At 44.6% G+C, this 20,261-nt stretch overlaps 2 protein-coding genes across 2 annotated transcripts; one reads left to right on the forward strand and one right to left on the reverse strand.

Annotated features, from left to right (window-relative positions):
* Positions 1-9,919: 9,919 nt before the first annotated feature.
* On the reverse strand, positions 9,920-12,903 carry LOC133889428 (amino acid transporter AVT1I-like). Its single transcript, XM_062329955.1, has 4 exons — positions 12,841-12,903; positions 12,428-12,489; positions 10,675-11,143; positions 9,920-10,589 (listed from the first exon to the last, which is right to left on the reverse strand). The coding sequence occupies exons 1-4, from the start codon at positions 12,901-12,903 to the stop codon at positions 10,062-10,064; spliced, it is 1,122 nt and encodes a 373-aa protein (XP_062185939.1). The 3' UTR covers positions 9,920-10,061.
* Positions 12,904-17,185: 4,282 nt separating this feature from the next.
* Positions 17,186-18,746, forward strand: LOC133888914 (amino acid transporter AVT1I-like). The gene is made up of 3 exons (XM_062329309.1): positions 17,186-17,360; positions 17,526-18,133; positions 18,219-18,746. The coding sequence occupies exons 1-3, from the start codon at positions 17,264-17,266 to the stop codon at positions 18,744-18,746; spliced, it is 1,233 nt and encodes a 410-aa protein (XP_062185293.1). The 5' UTR covers positions 17,186-17,263.
* Positions 18,747-20,261: the final 1,515 nt, after the last annotated feature.

The raw sequence follows: 20,261 nt of genomic DNA on the forward strand, positions 1-20,261 counted from the left end.
CGCGGTCAGCCGAGAGTCAGGATTGGGGCGGCCGCGGCCACGGTCTGGCGCAGGAGTGCCATCAGGCACGCACGCCATCAGGGAATTCTGTAAGACTTTTTACACAAAGATTTTCACAAGATCTTAATTGGTGTTATTTTTTATTTAATGGTTGACGTATGTAGAAAAGTAAAATAAAAGAACACGTATAGTGCTACAAAAGGGGTCTTTCGGATGAATTAATAGTATTTGGTTGAAAAACGAGGTGGGATGAAATGATTCCATATATTTGAAGATGAGATGATTCAATTTATATATAGATACTTGTTTGGTGGGTGAGATAAAACGAGTCCATTTTAATATATCGAACTCACAACCAGTGTCACGTACTCACGTTTGAAGTGGAACAGCTACGTTCCACTATTTTTTAAGAACAACTCCAACCCGAATTTTTAAAGAGTATTTTCTAATTTCGAACTATTACACTCCACTGATCTTAACCCAAATAACTCAAAAACAAAATAGATTCAACAGGATTGATGGATGTAATATAGACATTTTATGCTTGTAAATATTATTTTATTGTAAGGGTTGTCCTCGAGCTAACATCCACTTTTAGTGTCCAGATGAAAGAAACATGACCGAGTTTAAAAATGTTCGGTAGCAAAATTTGCCCTGTTTTATTCACCGCGCGAAGGCCGAGTCGAGTCGGACACATGACCGAGTCCATCAGCGCCGCGCATCTGCATGCATGCAGTCCGCCCTGGCTTCGTACGTGCCGCTTGCCTGTCGCCACGCATCTGCATGCAGTCTGTCGGGGTCCACGTGCCTTACCATCCTGACTGACCACCTCCCAGCCGCACGGGCATTGCTAACTTATTACTCTTTCCGATTACAAATATAAATCGTTTTAAATTTGTATAGGGTTCTTTAACCATGTGTTTTCAAGTCTTATCATCGGTTCTAAAGTCCTGTTCATCTTGAGCAACAAGGCACTTCTCTTTAATCTTCTAGTATTGCTTGACATATTCTAGTATTGATAAGTTTGGGCTGACATACAACATCAACACTGCGTTAAAACCTTCACTTCTTTGCATAGATTGGAGGAACGGAAAGAAACAATGTATATAGTACGCTGGCACAAAACTCTATCGGGTGCTATACAAATGCCCAAAATGCTTGCTGTCCTCCAAGCCATGATTTTGAATCATAGCATGCCACTTTGTCTCAAAAACTCTTCCGATGTGACACTGTAGTTTATACAATCCTTGAAGTCGTCCTCTAATACTTTATCTTCATTAAGTAATAGACCTACAGTTCTAGATGCTTTATTCATAATGTGCCATTGGTAGTTCCTGTGATTTGCAAGTGGGAACACATGTTCAATTGCACTTCTTATAGCACCATCTTGATCAGTAATCAGCGGAGCTTTCCCTTTCACTGCTTCCAAGAATGTTCCGAAAGGCCAGACAAAGCTTGGTATCTTTTCATCTCTTAGGAACGCACAACCTAGCCGAAATGACTGACCATGTCTGTTTATTCCAATGAAGAGTGCAAAGGGCATATCATACATGTTTGTCATGTATGTTGTATCGAAAGACAGACAATCATGATATGTTTCATACGCCTTCCTTATTGCACCATCTATCCAGAATAGGTTCTGAAGCCTGTAATCATCATCCAACTTAAACTTATAAAAAAATCTGGGTCATCCAGCGTTTCTTGTATATCTTTATATTTTTCAGTTGTACGGAGTGTTGAGTGGGAGTTGTGCACATCTTTATCTTCATATGGTACTAGTTGCCTAGATCCATAGAATTCAGACATTAGCTGCATAATGCGCCCAGTTTTTAAGATGCAACCACGCAACAAAGAGATAAAGACTTTCTCTTCTTTAGGAATTCCTTTATGTGACCTAAGGACTTTTGTCAGTGAAGGCTTGGTAATGAGTGCATGATTGTGCTCTCATATGAAATAAATCATATGCCACCTAGCACCAATGAGCTTCACAACCGTTCTTGCTTTGCATTATGTACACTTCATTTTTTCCCTCTTCCTTTTGTTGCCAACACTCTTTTTGTTATGCTTCCTGTATTCTTCTCCTTCTCCTGGCATCTCAGCACCCTCCTCTTGATCAGAATTAGAATCATCATTAGAATTATATATGAGCTCATCAATTTGTTCTTCAGATTTACTTTTCTTCCCTTTACCTTCTTTGTTGCAAACAAATTGTACCTTTTCTTCTTATTTGGTAAATGATGATCTGCGTGATGTGTTTATCCTAATTGAGAATCCAATTCTTTTAGCATATGAATTGTAGTACTCTTTTGCTTCTAATAGAGTGTTGAATGTCATTCCAAAATGTGGCCCTTGAGGTGTAGACTACACTTCTGTCTCAGTAGCTTCTGAAAAAAAAACCTTATGTACCAGTTGGACCACCAGCCAATTCTATGTTATGAACAACCTGCTGAATTTCTTCTAAGTGTATCTCTTCAAGTGGCAACCTAACCTCTGAAACGCTAGGAGCATCTCGCTGCTCAACAGGATCCACCTAAGTGCAAAATTTAATAGTATGTAGAATCATATTTTCAAAAGGTATAAGCAAAATATAATAGTGTTGTAGAAGCATATATGCAATGAACAAGAAGCAAAATTTATTCTTGTAGAAGCATATTTTCTCCTTCGTATAAGCATATTTTCAAAAGGTAGAAGCAAAATGTAATAGTATGTAGAAGCATATGTTGTATAACCATATATGCAATGGGTTGCATAAGTATATATGCACTGAGTTGCATAAGCATATAGCATACGTGTGTCTCTTCAAGTGGTATTCTAACCTCTGAAACGCTAGGAGCATCTCGTTGCTCAATAGGATCTACCTGAGTGCAAAAGGTTGGATTGTTTGTAGACGTGTCTATGTTAGCTCCAAAAATGAAATCAATGTCAACTTTAGGGGGTAGTTTATTCAGATCCATCTTGTATCGCTTCTTTTTTTTGTTCCTGCATGGATATGAAAAAAAAACCAGATTTGAATCACATATGTACAACATTATCACACTCACATGTTTGCTTTTAAAAAATAAACAAAAAAATTTGTTAGTCATGCCATACTATAGCATTTGTGCATTTGTGTGAGAACGAGATGCTACAGAAATATTGAATTATGTATTCTTTTTTGTTTTATAGGGAGCACTTTTGAGATATTATGTGCTATCTATGAATGCATACATGTGTTATCTGTCAAGCAAATCTACTTTTTAGTCAAGCTAATTAATATATTTGGAGAAGCAAAATTTAATAACTAACAAGTATAAACCACCAGAGATTAGCATGCTTCATTAATTGTTCATCTTATTAAATGTGGAGTATATGTTGTTTCTTTCATCTGCTCATCTATCCCTTACTGGCTACTGCCCTAGAGAAAGTAAAATGGAACAACAATCAACTCTAAGATTTGGAACTTTTCTGCTGCTGCTTGCATTCACTGTCAGGCAAATCTGATGATCGAGTTAGGCTACTTAAGTGGTTCGGAGAAGTATATTTTTGTAGACTGATAAGCATGTCTGCCAAATAAATAGGTAGATTGCAAAGTTACTGGCTCACACATCCTTTTTTTTTCTCTGTTTGCAATGCAGGTAAGAGTCATTGCAATGCTTGTTGTATATGCATTCTGCAAGAGAAGAATCTACCCATTTGGGATCAAAGAAAAATTGTGCAGATTTTTGGTTATGTTTGCTTATTTTAAGTTCAAAACTATATTACATGATCTGTGCATTTGCTTTCTTATATAGTTCAAACTACATTGCTATGTGCAAAAGAGGTTATGTATGCGAATATGTGCAGATATATAGTTAGAAATATGTGAGGCAACCTTTTAAATTTGTGCCCAGATTTATGTACTGTGGAAACTTGCTTGTTAATCTATCATGCATATGAATTGGGACAATTTACCTTGATGTTTAGATCTGAAAAATAGATCTACAGTATTAATGTGCTGTGTTAATAGGGAAGCAGATTTTCATGTTGATCTGTGGTGCATAGCACTAGGGGATCAAAACTAGCAATACCTTGCTATATCCAAATTGGTACATATATTCTTATATAGGCAATTTTTCTCTATTCTCAGATAAGCATTTTTTTTTAGCAAATTTATGTTTAGATCTGCAGTTTATCAGTATTAAGGTCTCTTTTTTTTTCTATGAAAAAAGCAAATTAGATGGGCAAAAAGATGGGACAAATGCATACCTGTTTTTTCTCTAGTGAATTGCTTCTTCCTATGTATGGCAATGACAATCTGGAAACTAGAGTTGCCTTTGCGTCTTGCTCCAGGAGGAGGCGTGCGGGGTTAGAGAGACGTGTGGGGTTGGAAGATGTGGTGAGCCCAAAAACTGAGCGCAAGCGCGCGCGTGAACTGCTATTTTTGGGTAAGTGGCATGATTAGAAAGGCTTCTAAACATGATTTATTTCCTAATGAGAGGTGTGCGGACGGACATATGTTTGGATGCACGTGTAGGCGTTAGCCGCACCCATATTTTTAAAGACTTTTTTAAATGTTAATACGTTCTATATATCTGGTTAATTAATTAATGGCCGCACGCGTCAAGTCCAACGGCTCCCAGCCAAACTGATCACGCATTGGATCAATATGCATGTACGATGATTTTTTTAATCCAATCTCTGTACATGGGTCCCACATGCATACATGTTATTGACCCCCAGTGCACCTGAGACTTGCCCCGCTGGCACGACGTGCTGCTCCCCGTGACCTCCTCACTTTCCTTGCACGTTCTTTTGCACCGTGCACAAAAAGAAAAGGAAACACATGCTCCCATCTATCCAGCCGCCAGCCAAGTCTGTTCGCTGGAGCCGTCGGCCAATCCACGTTGTCTTCAACAGCCATTATACCGGCCGGTCCGATCACATTTGACCGATCCTTATTGACTGCAGCCCTTTAAACGGTCAGGCTATCTACCCCGAGTGTCCGACACCACCGATCAATCACCGATTGCTGTCATACTCAACCTTGCGTCGTATTGGACGTTCTCCAACGCCTATGAATCTTGACTGTCGCGCCTCCATTGTCTCTACTGTGATTTTCCGCACGTCTCTACATCCAAACTGTCCATGGCTTTGGAACTACATGTTAGAAAAAGAACACGTACAAGTCCAAGTCCAACGACTCCCAGCCAAACTGATCACGCATTGGAGCAACTACGTCGGTATCAAATAAATATTATATTGAGCTACAGTAGCAGGTGGTTTGGAAGTGTACTGATTTTTCCACCGTTTGAATATGTTATATCTAAGGGAGATGTTGGTTTCCTCTGGACTTATATATGTAATATAAATATATATTTGTATAGATTTGTATGTATATACATTTAGATATAGATACATAGTATATTGATGGACAGTAGCTACAACAGTTATATGAACCTTAAAAAAAATTGTGTTTTTTTTTAGTTTTAGTTTTTTTCCTTTGTATTTTTATATTGTTATGTTGAGCTACAGTAGCAAGTGTCCTAGGAGCGTGTCGATTTTTCTACCGTTAGTATATGTTATCGGAGGGGTACGTTAGTTTCCTCTGGACTTATGTATATAATATACATATATAAATATATAAATTTAAATATATATTTGTGTACAGTTGTATGTATATATATTTATATATAGGTACATAATATATTGGTGGACAATAGCTACGACAGTAATATGATCAATAATTTAATTATGATATCACTCATATCAATAAAATGTCGAATCATCTAAGTATATAATTATGAATCAGAGTGGTAAATAATTAAAGTCATTTTTTTAACTGTGGTAAAAAAACAATTGGCTTGAGCCAGAGATCTCCCTGCAGTGTGCAAATTCCGCGTGTGTCTAGGTGCTCGCTTAGCCGCCCACGACATCAACTCGTGTCAACATTCATGCTTGCCCCGACAGTCACACCCCTACGGTACCTATACACGAGCCATGTAACACCATAGCCACCCGCATCGCCGACACCGTTCTTTCACAGCATCGTGTTGCGCCCTTGTACAACACCGATCATACTACCATCACCACGATGTTCCTACACTTCGATCTATCCAGCCGCACATCATGTCTGCTTGCTAGACTGATAATAAGGCGACGTTGTCGTCCAATCCGCGTTGTCTTCAACTAGCATAATGTCGTTCCGATCACGTTTGGCCGCCTTACTAACTACAAACCTTCAAACGGTCTTGATTGCCTGCTTGGAGTGTCCGACACCACCAATCAATCATCGATCGATGTCATACTCCACCTTGAGTTGTATTGGATGTTCCCCAACACCCATGATTCTTGATTATCGCGCCTCCACTATGATCTTCTATACCGTCTAGATCCAAACCGTCCATGGCTTTGGATCCACATGTTAGAAAAAGAACATGTGGAAGCGATTGATTTCTTAACACGATGCACATGAAAGATTATAGACGACACGAGATATGATATTTATAAATAATGTTCAGCCGAAGTGTCTACATCCGCGTGGCCTAAATATGGGCTCTCCCCACTACAGTTGCAAAACCGGATGCCCGAGATCCTAGTTGAACCGTCAACAACCACTTGTGCACATGCCACTATATTGTCATGATGTTATAGCAACGATCCTCTTATAATTATGAGGACGTTATGTTACAATAGTTTGACAACTCCACTATATACCGCTACTATAATTCCAAACCTTATACATAACATCAAATATTTGACATAATAGTTGAATACCCGTGTGTTGCAAAGGGAGCCAAAAATTTACACACGATAACATTGGTGACTCATTTAAAATATCTTTCAAGCTATAACATTGTTAATATTATTAAAGCACTGCAAACACTAAATGCACTATTCTAAACACTAGGTAACACATTGCCGTACAACCACAAATCGATAAATAAGCAATAAATACCATGACTATAGTGTGAGGACATCTCTGTTGACGATGTTCTTAGTGCACGTCCTACTCTGTTTTGGGTGCTTCTTATTTTTCTTATCGTCATTCGGGGCAACGAGGATCTTGATGTTTCTAGTGGTATTGGCTCTAGATAGCGTGACATATAGCTGGCCATGAGAGAACACTGGCTGGGGGAGATACACGCTGACGTTTGGGATTGTTAGTCCTCATGCCTTGTTGATTGTCATGACGAAACTGAGCCTACCAAGAAATTGCTTCCGTTTGAATCAAAAAGGGAATATCTCATCATCAGATGAACATAAGAGGATACGAGGCAGGAAAATCTTGTATTGGCAATTGATTCAATGAACCTCAGCTGACAGGTGTATGTTTACAACTATTTGTCTCTGCTTCCGTCAAAATCCTGGACAGCCCAGACCAATAGTTAGAAGACGTCCATAGCAGGACAATATGAAAAAAAAAATAGTAATGCTATCTCTTGCTTCTTAATGGTGAGGGTGCCCATGTATGGAACCATCCTTTTTCTAAATAACATTATAAAAAATTAAAATATTGTGTCTTGTCTTTTAGAATTCAAATCATTAAGGGCATAGAACCAAATTAGATATGAAGCACAACTGAATCGCAGTGCTTATCAACTAATACTCACGTCATATGCTTATCTAATAATACTCCCGATATAATTTTGCAGTTTCTGTTCAACACTTTGATCATGTATCAACACTCAAGACTCACTCAAGATTGCGCCACTGCCATCTAATTGATGGAGAACATGAATGTGCATCAACAGCCACGGAGATGGAATGACGGCGCTACTTATTACTCAGTTCTTAAAAACTAAATTGTATCAATAGTACGTGACAAATAAAGATGGTGAATTCTTAAGGAATTCTTGGATGATAGACTCGAATATGACTATATAGAATACATAATAAGATCTCTAGAATGCATTGACCTCTGTCAATCCGCAATATACTGACCGACTTGCTGAAATATGTCGTTCGCATGTGAATAAGATGGATAACGTAGAAGATCAAAGAGAGGCTATATTATCCTCACCTCAAATGTGATGTAGCAACCCATCCAATGGCAACCATGTTCCCGCGTCGACTTCTGTAGCCATTCCTCACATGGAAAAGAAAAGAACCTCTATTAGAAAAGAACCCATGCCAAGGTACATCTCTCTACTGCAGTTCTTATCATTGTCTACAAAGCTTATCTCTCCGGTGGTCGTGGAACTTTTTCTTAACATAGATCAGTAATTAAACTTGCTATTGCATCTGATGTCAGAACATAAGCACGATAGTTGTAAGCTCACCGGTGTGCAAAAAAAAAGGAGATAACCAACTGTAAAATAAGTGGTTGTGCCTACAAGAGAAATGTGCACTGAAATTAATTTGATAACTACATCAGTTTTATTTCCCTGCCTACCAGATCTTATAATAAAATATATAATGATTAGCTGCAATCTTAACTGATCAAAGTAATTCTCATTTAACAAGGCACATATAGTTTGCATCTTTTTATCTGATAATGAAATGATGATAATAAAGACACGAGAATTTTACAAGATTCAAGGTAGCACCAATGAACAACACATTATGGTCCCCAAATTCAGATTAATGTAATCAATGTGCCTTACGCAAATCAGTATTCTGTAGGGCGGCGCTGAAATTTTAGCAATCGTTAGAGGGAAAAAGGACACAAAGAAAATCTCTAGACCATCAAAATTTAACCAAACACAGAATCTGGACTAGCACAACTAAGCACAGTTTGTGTACAAAACTAAATCCCTATCAGTCCTAACCCACTGGGACAGCACATAAAAATCCCATGTACTGGTCCAATTTTAAGTCAAGATACTTTGCACAGCTGATATAACTTGCACTAACTAATTTCTTCAGTTAAATCCACTACAATCAAGTATTCAAGTCATGAACCGCAAAAGAAGCATTAGTTTCCTAGACCATGGCTAGGGTTAGGATAAGCATAGAAGAAGGCCAGGGAGAAGAGCACAGTGGCACCACTCGCTGGAGTTGAGGCAGGATGTCTCCTCGTCCTCGAAGCTACAAATTATTCATCACGAAACACAAATCAGATGAGGAACACTATAAACTAATGAGGTATGCCTGTCATTTGTTAAGTTAGGTTCTAATAAGGCTGTTCTGAACATGAAAACCATTTGATTCTATTACAATAGCATGTGGCTTCGTAATATGGTCTCTGTTGCTGGAGCATGGCCGCCTCGACGTGGTCGGCAACATGAAGGACAAGGAGTCTTGGGATGGAGATGGCGGCGTCAGTGATGGAAAATCAAATCGGAGAAGAGAAAGAGAATGGAAACATGCCTTATTCCGCCCAATCTGCTGATCTCGACTCAAGCGGAGCTTCAACGCGAGGACATGGGTGGCCGATCGGTCATAGTCATGTAGAGGAGTCCGTGGAATACGATGGCAGAAGCGGTGAGGTGCATGTGTCGTCGGGGTGGTGGGGAAGATTCGGAGCAAGGATCGGAATCGATTGCGATCGAGGAGGAGGTGCCGTGGCTAGCGGGGAGGGCGTGGATCAGGTGTGCTAGGTTTGTGTGGTGTGGATTGGGGTGGGAGCGAGCTGGATCGACGTGGATCGTGGAAGGAGTGAGCGTAGGAATCAGAGGGTCGATGGGTGACGCGTTCTTGCGAATGGAGGGCGGCGGCACAGTTGTGATGGAGGCAGCAGGGCAGGGCGGCGCGATGCGGGTGTAGGAAGAGAAAAAAAGGGAGATCGAGAAATAGAAAATGGGGGGGGGGGGGGAGAGGGACTCGGTGGGAAGCAAACCACCTATCAAAATGTGGGTAGGACATGGAGAGGCAAGATGTCCTGCCTAATTGAGGATTGACCATTATATATTTTTTAAGTAGCAAAGAATACAACAAGAGCAACTCATTCTCACGTGCATTGGCCATTGGGTCCCATGGATCACGATATCAAAATCAGAATAAGACGAACACACATCTCAAATTATAATTCAACTACCAAGAAATCGACTTAAACAAAAATCAGGTACCACAGTCCCGGGCTCCTGGCATACATGTACAGGTTATACAGCACAGCTTCACCTCGCGCATGCATGCATGCATGCGAGCTAGCATTTGTTCTATTATTACAGACTCCGAACAATCTGCTTCACAGAACTGTACGTGCCCAACACAACAATCGCGGCGCCAACCACAACAATGGCGGAACAAACTGCCGTCTCCATCCAGTACATCTTTTGGGACGGCCTGATCACCTTGGCGCGGACCCTGAGGTAGCACAGGCACGGCAGCAGCATGGTGGCCGTGCAGCTGAGCAGGGCGCCGGTGAGCGCGACGACGTCGCCGAAGAAGGGAACCGCCAGCGCGACGACGGCAGTGCCCACGACCAGCGCCGTCCTGACGAGGACGCGGAGGAGTCGGCTCTTGCCGACGCCGAGGGTGGTCTCTAGGGCCTCGGCGATGGGAGTCACCACCAGCGCGTACTTGGTTAGCGGGTTCACCAGCGTCGTGTAGATGGCGATCTTGGAGCTCACCTTCCCCGACGGGAGGTTGAGGGTGACCTGGGACTTGAGCGCGTCTCCGTACATGAGGTACCCGATGATGCCCATGAAGCCGTAGCTGAGCGTGCTCACGGTGAAGCAGATGAATAGCACCTGCATGAGAAAGCAAGAGATTATATCCGATGCATTGTGAGATTGCCTAATGAGCCTTTCAAAGCATAACGTAGTTCTGACTTACCATGGGGAACCTTTTCTTGTCTTTCATCCCCTGGTATATCATGGGGAACACGGCATGCCCACTAAAGCAAAACGAGTATAGGCTCATGGCGCTCGGTATGCCAGCCCAGTGCACGAGCCTTCCTCTCTCGTGGAACCCAACACCGTTGAACACCCCAACCCACAGGATGGCTGCGATGAGGACGACGGACGCGAGCGCGCCGCCGGCAGCGACGTAGGCCAGTACGCTCAGGCTGCTGAACCACGTCGTCGGCAGCACAACGAGCGTGGCGGCCAGCACGAACCCCTGCTTGCCGCTGACCTTGAGCGCGCCGAGCCGGAAGCTTGCCGCCGGGAACAGCTTCTCTAGGTTGTCGCCCTCGAGGATGAGGAAGTCGACGGCGACGAGGTAGAGCTCGAGGTACATGAAAACGGCGACGATGAGCCTGCCTCTCTGGCCGAAGGCCAGGGCACCGATGTCGGGGTAGGTCCTATATATATATATATATTATAACTAGCTACATATTATACTTGTCCTATATATATGTATATATATATATATATATATATATATATATATCCGGGCAAAAAAATTCCATGCACCCAGGCCCTGCGCGGCATGCTACACATGCACCTGTACTGTTCTGGAATCTGGACTTGCAGTGACCATCAATATATTGACTACCTAGCCAGCCAGCTCATTAAACACGAGGCTCCAATCGATCGCATCTAGTCATGCATGACCCTTGTGGTTCGACCTGATTCGCCGCATGCGCTCTCGCTCATTTCGTATGCATGCATGCAGATGCCAGACATGCATGCAACTTCGAGCTCCGACGAGCAACTCTCTAGCCGCCGGCAGTAGTATATTGCAGTCGATCTCTGCAGGTTCCGTTTTGTTTTCAGTGGTACCAAACCAAGCTTGACCGCAGCCAGCGGTGACCACTTGATCTCAGCCGGTCGTCACCGTTACTTCAAAAGTTCCCTTGCGCGCCTATATAAACGTCAACAGATTAAGCTGGTGATTGAACATCGACCGACCTTGCAAGCTGCCTAGCTTGAAGATATAGCAGAACTTACTGCTTACCGTGCGTGTATACATTTAAACTACTTGCAAATTATATTTGCAATGGACACGAACACCAACACTCAGTGGCGGATCCAGCCGGGTAAAGTAGCTAGGGCTAACCTTAAGATGAGATTAAAAAAATATCTTAATTAAGATAATAATTAAGCGAAGCGAACAAGTTTTCAATAATTAAGCGAAGCTAACAAAATCCTTAATACCTTTGTATTCTATACGAGTAGTTGCAGGAGCACGAGTAACCGAGTGAGGATTACTGTTTTATTTTCTGCATCACGTCTATCACCAACTCTACTCTCCCTCGTACTTCGGGTATCCAAAGATGTTGGTTTGAAAAATCTCTTTGTTATTAATGTCTTGATGATCTAATAATTGATATCCTACAAAGCACACAACACATGGTAAGAAATCTCTTCATTCATGATTCATTCATTGCACAATGCAAATTGCATATTTTGCACTTACACAAAGCAAAGAGTTCTCAATTGCTCATCACCAGTACCTCAAATCCTGAATCTGAATGCCTCACACAGTCACACTCACAATTGGAATCAATCAACAATTGATGTCCTGAATCAATCAATCAATCAATAATTGCCTCACACAGTCTCACACACACACACACTCTAACACAGACAACTCAAATGGACCAGCAAAATCAGTTTGATAGCTAACCAGTTTAGTACCTTACCTCGAATGAATTTGTGGCTCATGGTGGCAGCCAGTGCCGGAGTGGCGGAGTGGCGGAGTGCCCTGTGCAGAAATGCCACTTCACAATCCAAGTCAATTTATAGCCTATGACCAAAGCCTGAAAATGTTATGCAAATCATCAGGTGCTGACATATAAATGAAAGAAAATAGGTGTTGATGCATATATCTTCAAACCTGTAGCAGTTTAAAAGGTACTAAAACACGCAAGGGTGTCCCATTTAGCAATTTTGGAGAACTGATATCAAAAGGCTTAAGCAGTTGAGCTGGCTAGAAAAAGATTGCCAATATACTACTTCCAAATTGCATGTTGTTGGTTTCGGAGAAAAAATACTGCATGCTATCCTAATGCTCCATTAATTCGAGACAATTTGTGAAAATAGACAAAGGAGCCACCTTTCTGAGCGGGAGCAAGTTGAGAAGCCCCGCGAAGCTAATGGCGAGGAGGAATCCGGTCATCCACCCGACGTCCCGACGCCGGGCTCCTTGTAGCTCCCCGGAGGCTGTGCGGCTTTGTGGGCCAGCCGAAGTCGATGGCGTCCTTGACAGTTGACTCCTTGCTCCTTGCCCGCAGGCCACCGCCGCCGGGAGCCCGAGAGTTACGATTGGCAGGGGCTGATTGGAGTTGTGGTGAAGATTAGGAGTCTGATTTGGGGGAAACGGGAAAGGGCGAAGAGGAAGCAATTCAACTGGGTCACTAGGCCATGCGGATGGAAAGGTGCGGGTGTCGGCCTCATAGCCCAACTGCCCAAAGCCCCAAATGGGTCTTCTTCTTCCTCGGTTCCTCACAGCGACATAGCCTCACGCAGTTACGCCGCCGAAAATCGATGAATCCTCTGGAAATCCACGAGGGGGAAGGGGAGTCCACCGCCGGGGAGCTCGGGCGGCCGCCCGGGCTCGCCCTAGCGGTGGATCCGCCCCTGCCAACACTGATATTCAGCCTCCATCATCTGCCAAGACGACAGGCTTCCTCAAGACCTGCTTCAATGGAGTCAATGCACTCTCCGGTGATTTTATTGATCACTTTTCTTGTTTCTAAACCTTATTTTGTCACAAACGAGTAGCTGCTAGCATCGTATCAAGATAGTATATATTGCATTCGTTATACATAATTCTTCATGTATCAAACATCATTACGTCCACTGATATCACTTGCTGCTCTTTGCATGCAGGGATCGGGCTGCTATCCATCCCTTACGCGCTGTCCCAGGGCGGGTGGCTGAGCCTGACCATCTTCCTCGCCGTCGCCGTCATCTGCTGCTACACGGGGCTCCTCCTGCAGCAATGTATGGACGCCAGCCCATTCGTGAGGACCTACCCAACATCGGTGCCCGGGCCTTTGTTAGTTGTAATCATGTTACACGTATGCGTTGTGTCTGCATGTGTAGTCAGGTCTTGGATGTGAGCTCCCGAAGAATCAGTTAGGCCAAGCCAACGTGCAAGAGGTGGAGTGATTAGTGGTTGCATTAGTTGTTAGAGTAGTGACCGCAGGACTCGGCCGTGGGATGGCACATTTTGAGTTCGTGGCTGATGAGTCGGGCTAACTGCCCATGTAATATTTGCATCGTATGTCTATTTAAAGGAGAATACAAGAAAAGGCTACAAGCGAGTCGAGAGCAGCACCAAAAATCCATCTGTTCCACTGTTCATCTTCTTCCTCGGGTTCCTGTGTGAGTTGGTGATCGGGTGATAGCATGAGCAAGTTATCTCCAGGAGAGGGGCTGCGTGATGCAGCTCCAACAATTGGTATTCAGAGCCTCAAGATTTGAGGGTCGAGGTGTTGCTATCGGGAGCTTGCACATCCATGGTGCGGTGGAGGATCTGCACGGTGGAGCTGCAATCGAGGCGTTGCGGAGGCGCAGAGTTTCGGCACGTCGTGGCGGGCGCAAAGGCAAGGAGGCCACGGTGCTAGACGTCCTGAGGGGTGTCCACCTCGGGTTCTTCGATTCAGTCCTTGACGACTACTGCCCAGACGTCAGGGAGGTCATCAAGGGGGTGTGGCGCGAGGTGCTGCGCGGCTGCACGGTGGCATTCAGCCAAGTGATCCCCCTTGAGGCCTGCGCCGAGGAGCACCCCGTGTGGAGGTTCGCCGAGCGGCTCGGCACCGTCTATGCCGCGGATGTTGATGCGACGGTTACCCATGTCATCGCGCTGGATCCGGGGACTGGGAAGGTGGTGTAGGCGATCCGCATTGAAGAATTGATATGTCAAGATTAGGGTAATCTTGATAGGTAGTATTTGCATGCAGGTTAAATATACTTACTAGCATGTAGTGGTACGGGTGCATGTGTTGCATGCTCAGTTAGTGTATTCATGACCGAGCGAATAAAGGTTGTGATGTGCCTAGTCGTCGCATGCGTCGAGCTAGCTGCTAGGTGGGCTCGGTGGTAGACCGAGTTAGAATACATGTGGCATGGCGTAGTGCCCGGATCGGCAGCCAAGAGGTGAGTGCACGTATGTGTCATTTGGAGCTAGCCATGCATGTGTTTGAGGCCTCTTGTCGAGTTGAGTAGAGGAGTTCTGTCCGAAGATTGGCATCGTCTAGGTCGAGTCAGGGCATCATAATTAGGGGGTGATTTGTTAGTTGTAATCATGTTGCCCGTATAAGTTGTGTCTACATGTGTAGTCAGGTCTTGGATGTGAGCTCCCGAAGAATCGGTCAGGCCAAGCCAACGTGCAAGAGGTGGAGTGATTAGTGATTGCATTATTTGTTAGCCTGTTCGCAAGTTCGAGTAGTGGCCATAGGACTCGGCCGTGGGATGGCACATTTTGAGTTCGTCGCTGATGAGTCGGGCTAACTGCCCATGTAATACTTGCATCGTTTGTCTATTTAAAGGAGAATACAAGAAAAGGCTGCAAGCGAGTCGAGAGGAGCACCAAAAGTCCATATGTTCCACTGTTCATCTTCTTCCTCGGATTCCTATGTGAGTTGGTGATCGGGTGATAGTATGAACGAGTTATCTCCAGGAGAGGGGCTACGTGATGCAGCTCCAACAGCCTTCAGTCGGAGAGGCAGGCTCATCATCGTCGTTTTCATGTACCTCGAGCTCTACCTCGTCGCTGTCGACTTCCTCATCCTCGAGGGCCACAACCTACAGAAGCTGTTCTCGGCAGCGAGCTTCCGGCTCAGCGTGCTCAGGGTCAAGGGCAAGCAGGGGTTCGTGTTGGCCACCATGCTCGTTGTGCTACCGACGATGTGGTTCAGCAGCCTGTTGAGATCGACTCCGAGGTGCTCCGACCAGTCCAGAGGTGGAAGAAAATAAGGCTTAGGGCTTGCTCCGGTGAGGAGTTTTGCTTGAGGATGAGCTTAGGGATGATATGAGGAACTCACGGGCAACCTTCTCCTTAACACTTCGGCTTCCGTTGAGTTCGAGATGGAGGAATGATGAGAAGCTCTCCTGGCAAGGAAAAGGACTAGCTACCTAGCTTCTATTCCCTGATGGTTTACTGTTTTGCTGACTGGTGTGCTTCTATTCCCTGCCCTGCGTTCGTGGACTTCCTGATAAAGTCTCTTGAGGCGGTATCTATACTCCTGTTGGAGTTGATAAATTTTTTGAACGAATTACTATTTCTTTTAACGAATGGACTTGTTAACCTCTCTCTCTCTCTATTTTTGACTTCTCTTTTTGTTGCACACTAAAGCCAATAATAAGCTGCAGGCGGTCGGAAACAACTTGAATCCTCAACTAACGCCATGCATGATCCCAGCTACATCTCCATGCATCTACCTAGGGTTTTTTTAGGGGTAAATTTACCAGAGGTTATCGATAAACATAATTTATCAGATATATAGAACAAAATTTAAATAAATTTAAACAAAATGCTAGAAAATATGATGATTTTTTCTACCATATCCACCAATAAACCTGGTAAAATATATATAGAGAGAGAGGAAAACTAGTATGTACTCCTGAGAGTATATACTCCATACTACTATATACTACATAAATGAACTAGATATATTCCTTTATCACTATAAGTATACTTATATACTCATTCTAAGATACTCCGATGTGAACTACATAAAAAATATTGAAAAATATCCATCAATTTTAATAGATTTTGATAATACATTTATATTTGTACATAAAATATAATATACCCCAAAAAAATATATGCAAAATACTTAAAAAGTATACATTCTACTTGGATAATCTTATATACTCACATTTTCCATATACATACTATTTATCACATGAGATACTACCTGTATTATGAGATACGTGTGTGTGTGTATATATATATATATATATATATATATATCCGGGAAAAAAAATTCCATGCACCAAGGCCCTGCGCGGCATGCTACACATGCACCGTACTGTTCTGGAATGTGGACTTGCAGTGACCATCAATATATTGACTACCTAGCCAGCCAGCTCATTAAACACGAGGCTCAAATCGATCGCATCTGGAGTCATGCATGACCCTTGGTTCGACCTGGTTCGCCGCATGCGCTCTCGCTCATTTCGTATGCATGCATGCAGATGCCAGACACGCATGCAACTTCGAGACTCGACGAGCAACTCTCTAGCCGCCGGAAGTAGTATATTGCAGTCGATCTCTGCAGGTTCCGTTTTGTTTTCAGTGGTACCAAACCAAGCTTGACCGCAGCCGGCGCTGAGCCGCTGACCACTTGACCTCAGCCGGTCGTCACCTTAATTTTAAAAGTTCCCTCGCGCGCCTATATAAACGTCAACAGATTAAGCTGGTGATCCAACATAGACCGACCTTGCAAGCTGCCTAGCTTGAAGATATAGCAAAACTTACTGCTTACCGTGCGTGTATACATTTAAACTACTTGCAAATTATATTTGCAATGGACACGAGCACCAACACTGATATTCAGCCTCCATCATCTGCCAAGACGACAGGCTTCCTCAAGACCTGCTTCAATGGAGTCAATGCACTCTCCGGTGATTTTATTGATCACTCTTCTTGTTTCTAAACCCTATTTTGTCACAAACGAGTAGCTGCTAGCATCGTATCAAGATAATATATATTGCATTCGTTATACATAATTCTTCATGTATCAAGTATCATTACGTCCACTGATATCACTTGCTGCTCTTTGCATGCAGGTATCGGGCTGCTATCCATCCCTTACGCGCTGTCCCAGGGCGGGTGGCTGAGCCTGACCATCTTCCTCGCCGTCGCCGTCATCTGCTGCTACACGGGGCTCCTCCTGCAGCGATGCATAGACGCCAGCCCGTTCGTGAGGACCTACCCCGACATCGGTGCGCTGGCCTTCGGCCGGAGAGGCAGGCTCATCGTCGCCGTTTTCATGTACCTCGAGCTCTACCTCGTCGCCGTAGACTTCCTCATCCTCGAGGGCGACAACCTAGAGAAGCTGTTCCCGGCGGCGAGCTTCCGGCTCGGCGCGCTCAGGGTCAGCGGCAAGCAGGGGTTCGTGCTGGCCGCCACGCTCGTTGTGCTGCCGACGACGTGGTTCAGCAGCCTGAGCGTACTGGCCTACGTCGCTGCCGGCGGCGCGCTCGCGTCCGTCGTCCTTATCGCAGCCGTCCTGTGGGTTGGGGTGTTCAACGGTGTTGGGTTCCACGAGAGGGGAAGGCTCGTGCACTGGGCTGGCATACCGAGCGCCATGAGCCTATACTCGTTTTGCTTTAGTGGGCATGCCGTGTTCCCCATGATATACCAGGGGATGAAAGACAAGAAAAGGTTCCCCATGGTAAGTCAGAACTACGTTATGCTTTGAAAGGCTCATTAGGCAATCTCATAATGCATCGGATATAATCTCTTGCTTTCTCATGCAGGTGCTGTTCATCTGCTTCACCGTGAGCACGCTCAGCTACGGCGTCATGGGCATCATCGGGTACCTCATGTACGGAGACGCGCTCAAGTCCCAGGTCACCCTCAACCTCCCATCGGGGAAGGTGAGCTCCAAGATCGCCATCTACACGACGCTGGTGAACCCGCTAACCAAGTACGCGCTGGTGGTGACCCCCATCGCCGAGGCCCTAGAGGCCACGCTCGGCGTCGGCAAGAACCGACTCCTCTGCGTCCTCGTCAGGACGGCGCTGGTCGTGGGCACTGCCGTCGTCGCGCTGGCGGTTCCCTTCTTCGGCGACGTCGTCGCGCTCACCGGCGCCCTGCTCAGCTGCACGGCCACCATGCTGCTGCCGTGCCTGTGCTACCTCAGGGTCCGCGCCAAGGTCATCAGGCCGTCCCAAAAGATGTACTGGATGGAGACGGCAGTTTGTTCCGCCATTGTTGTGGTTGGCGCCGCGATTGTTGTGGTTGGCACGTACAGTTCTGTGAAGCAGATTGTTCGGAGTCTGTAATAATGGAACAAATGCTAGCTCGCATGCATGCATGCGCGAGGTGAAGCTGTGCTGTATAACCTTTACATTATTGCCAGGAGCCCGGGACTGTGGTACCTGATTTTTGTTTAAGTCGATTTCTTGGTAGTTGAATTATAATTTGAGATGTGTGTTCGTCTTATTCTGATTTTGATATCGTGATCCATGGGACCCAATGGCCAATGCACGTGAGAATGAGTTGCTCTTGTTGTATTCTCTGCTACTTAAAAAATATATAATGGTCAGTCCTCAATTAGGCAGGATATATTGTCTCTTCACGTCCTGCCCACGTTCTGATAGGTGGTCCGCTTCTCACCGAGTCTCCCTCCCCACATTTTCTATTTCTCGATCTCCCTTTTTTCCTCATGCACCCGCATCACACCGCCCTGCCCTACTGCCTCCATCCCAACTGTGCCACCACCCTCCATCCGCAAGAACACGTCGCCCGTCAACCCCCTGATTCCTACACTCACTCCTTCCACGATCCACGTCGATCCAGCTCGCTCCCACCCCAATTTACACCACACAAACCTAGCACACCTTATCCACGCCCTCCTCGCTAGCCACGACACCTCCTCCTCGATCAAAATCAATTCCGATCCTTGCTCCGAATCTTCCCCACCACCCTGACGACACATGCACCTCGCCGCTTCTGCCATCGTATTCCGCGGACTCCTCTAAATGACTATGACCGATCGGCCGCCCATGTCCTTGCGTTGAAGCTCCACTTGAGTCGAGATCAGCAGATTGGGTGGAATAAGGCATGTTTCCATTCTCTTTCTCTTCTCCAATTTTATTTTCCATCAACGACGCCGCCATATCCATCCCAAGACTCCTCGTCCTTCATGTTGCTGACCATGTCGAGGCGGCCATGCTCCAGCAACCGAGACCATATTACGAAGCCACATGCTGTTGTAATAGAATCAAATGGTTTTCCAAGCTAATGCTCGTGTTCATGTTCAGAACAGCCTTATTAGAACCTAACTTAACAAATGACAGGCATACCTCATTAGTTTATAGTGTTCTTCATCTGATTTGTGTTTCAAGATGAATAATTTCTAGCTTCGAGGACGAGGAGACATCCTGCCTCAACTCCAGTGAGTGGTGCCACTGTGCTCTTCTCCCTGGCTTTCTTCTATGCTTATCCTAACCCTACCCATGGTCTAGGAAACTAATGCTTCTTTTGCAGTTCATGACTTGAATACTTTATTGTAGTGGATTTAACTGAAGAAATTAGTTAGTGCAAGTTATATCAGCAGTGCAAAGTATCTTGACTTAAAATTGGACCAGTACATGGGATTTTTATGTGCTGTCCCAGTGGGTTAGGACTGATAGGGATTTAGTTTGTACACAAACTGTGCTTAGTTGTGCTAGTCCAGATTCTGTGTTTGGTTAAATTTTGATGGTCCAGAGCTTTTGTTTGTATCCATTTTCCCTCTAACGATTGCTAAAATTTCAGCGTTGCCCTACAGAACACTGATTTGCGTAAGGCACATT

This window comes from Phragmites australis, chromosome 13 (assembly GCF_958298935.1).
Source record: "Phragmites australis chromosome 13, lpPhrAust1.1, whole genome shotgun sequence".
NCBI classification, from domain to species: Eukaryota; Viridiplantae; Streptophyta; class Magnoliopsida; order Poales; family Poaceae; genus Phragmites; species Phragmites australis.

What these genes read in the sequence shown, in the direction of transcription:
- LOC133889428 (XM_062329955.1), bottom strand. Translation starts at nt 12,903, where the DNA reads ATGACCGGATTCCTCCTCGCCATTAGCTTCGCGGGGCTTCTCAACTTG. An exon ending in GAGCCACAAATTCATTCGAG is followed by an intron (nt 11,144 to 12,427) that starts GTAAGGTACTAA and finishes ATATATATATAG; the next exon opens with GACCTACCCCGACATCGGTG. An exon ending in ACAAGAAAAGGTTCCCCATG is followed by an intron (nt 10,590 to 10,674) that starts GTAAGTCAGAAC and finishes TTTCTCATGCAG; the next exon opens with GTGCTATTCATCTGCTTCAC.
- LOC133888914 (XM_062329309.1), top strand. Translation starts at nt 17,264, where the DNA reads ATGGACACGAGCACCAACACTGATATTCAGCCTCCATCATCTGCCAAG. An exon ending in TGGAGTCAATGCACTCTCCG is followed by an intron (nt 17,361 to 17,525) that starts GTGATTTTATTG and finishes CTTTGCATGCAG; the next exon opens with GTATCGGGCTGCTATCCATC. An exon ending in ACAAGAAAAGGTTCCCCATG is followed by an intron (nt 18,134 to 18,218) that starts GTAAGTCAGAAC and finishes TTTCTCATGCAG; the next exon opens with GTGCTGTTCATCTGCTTCAC.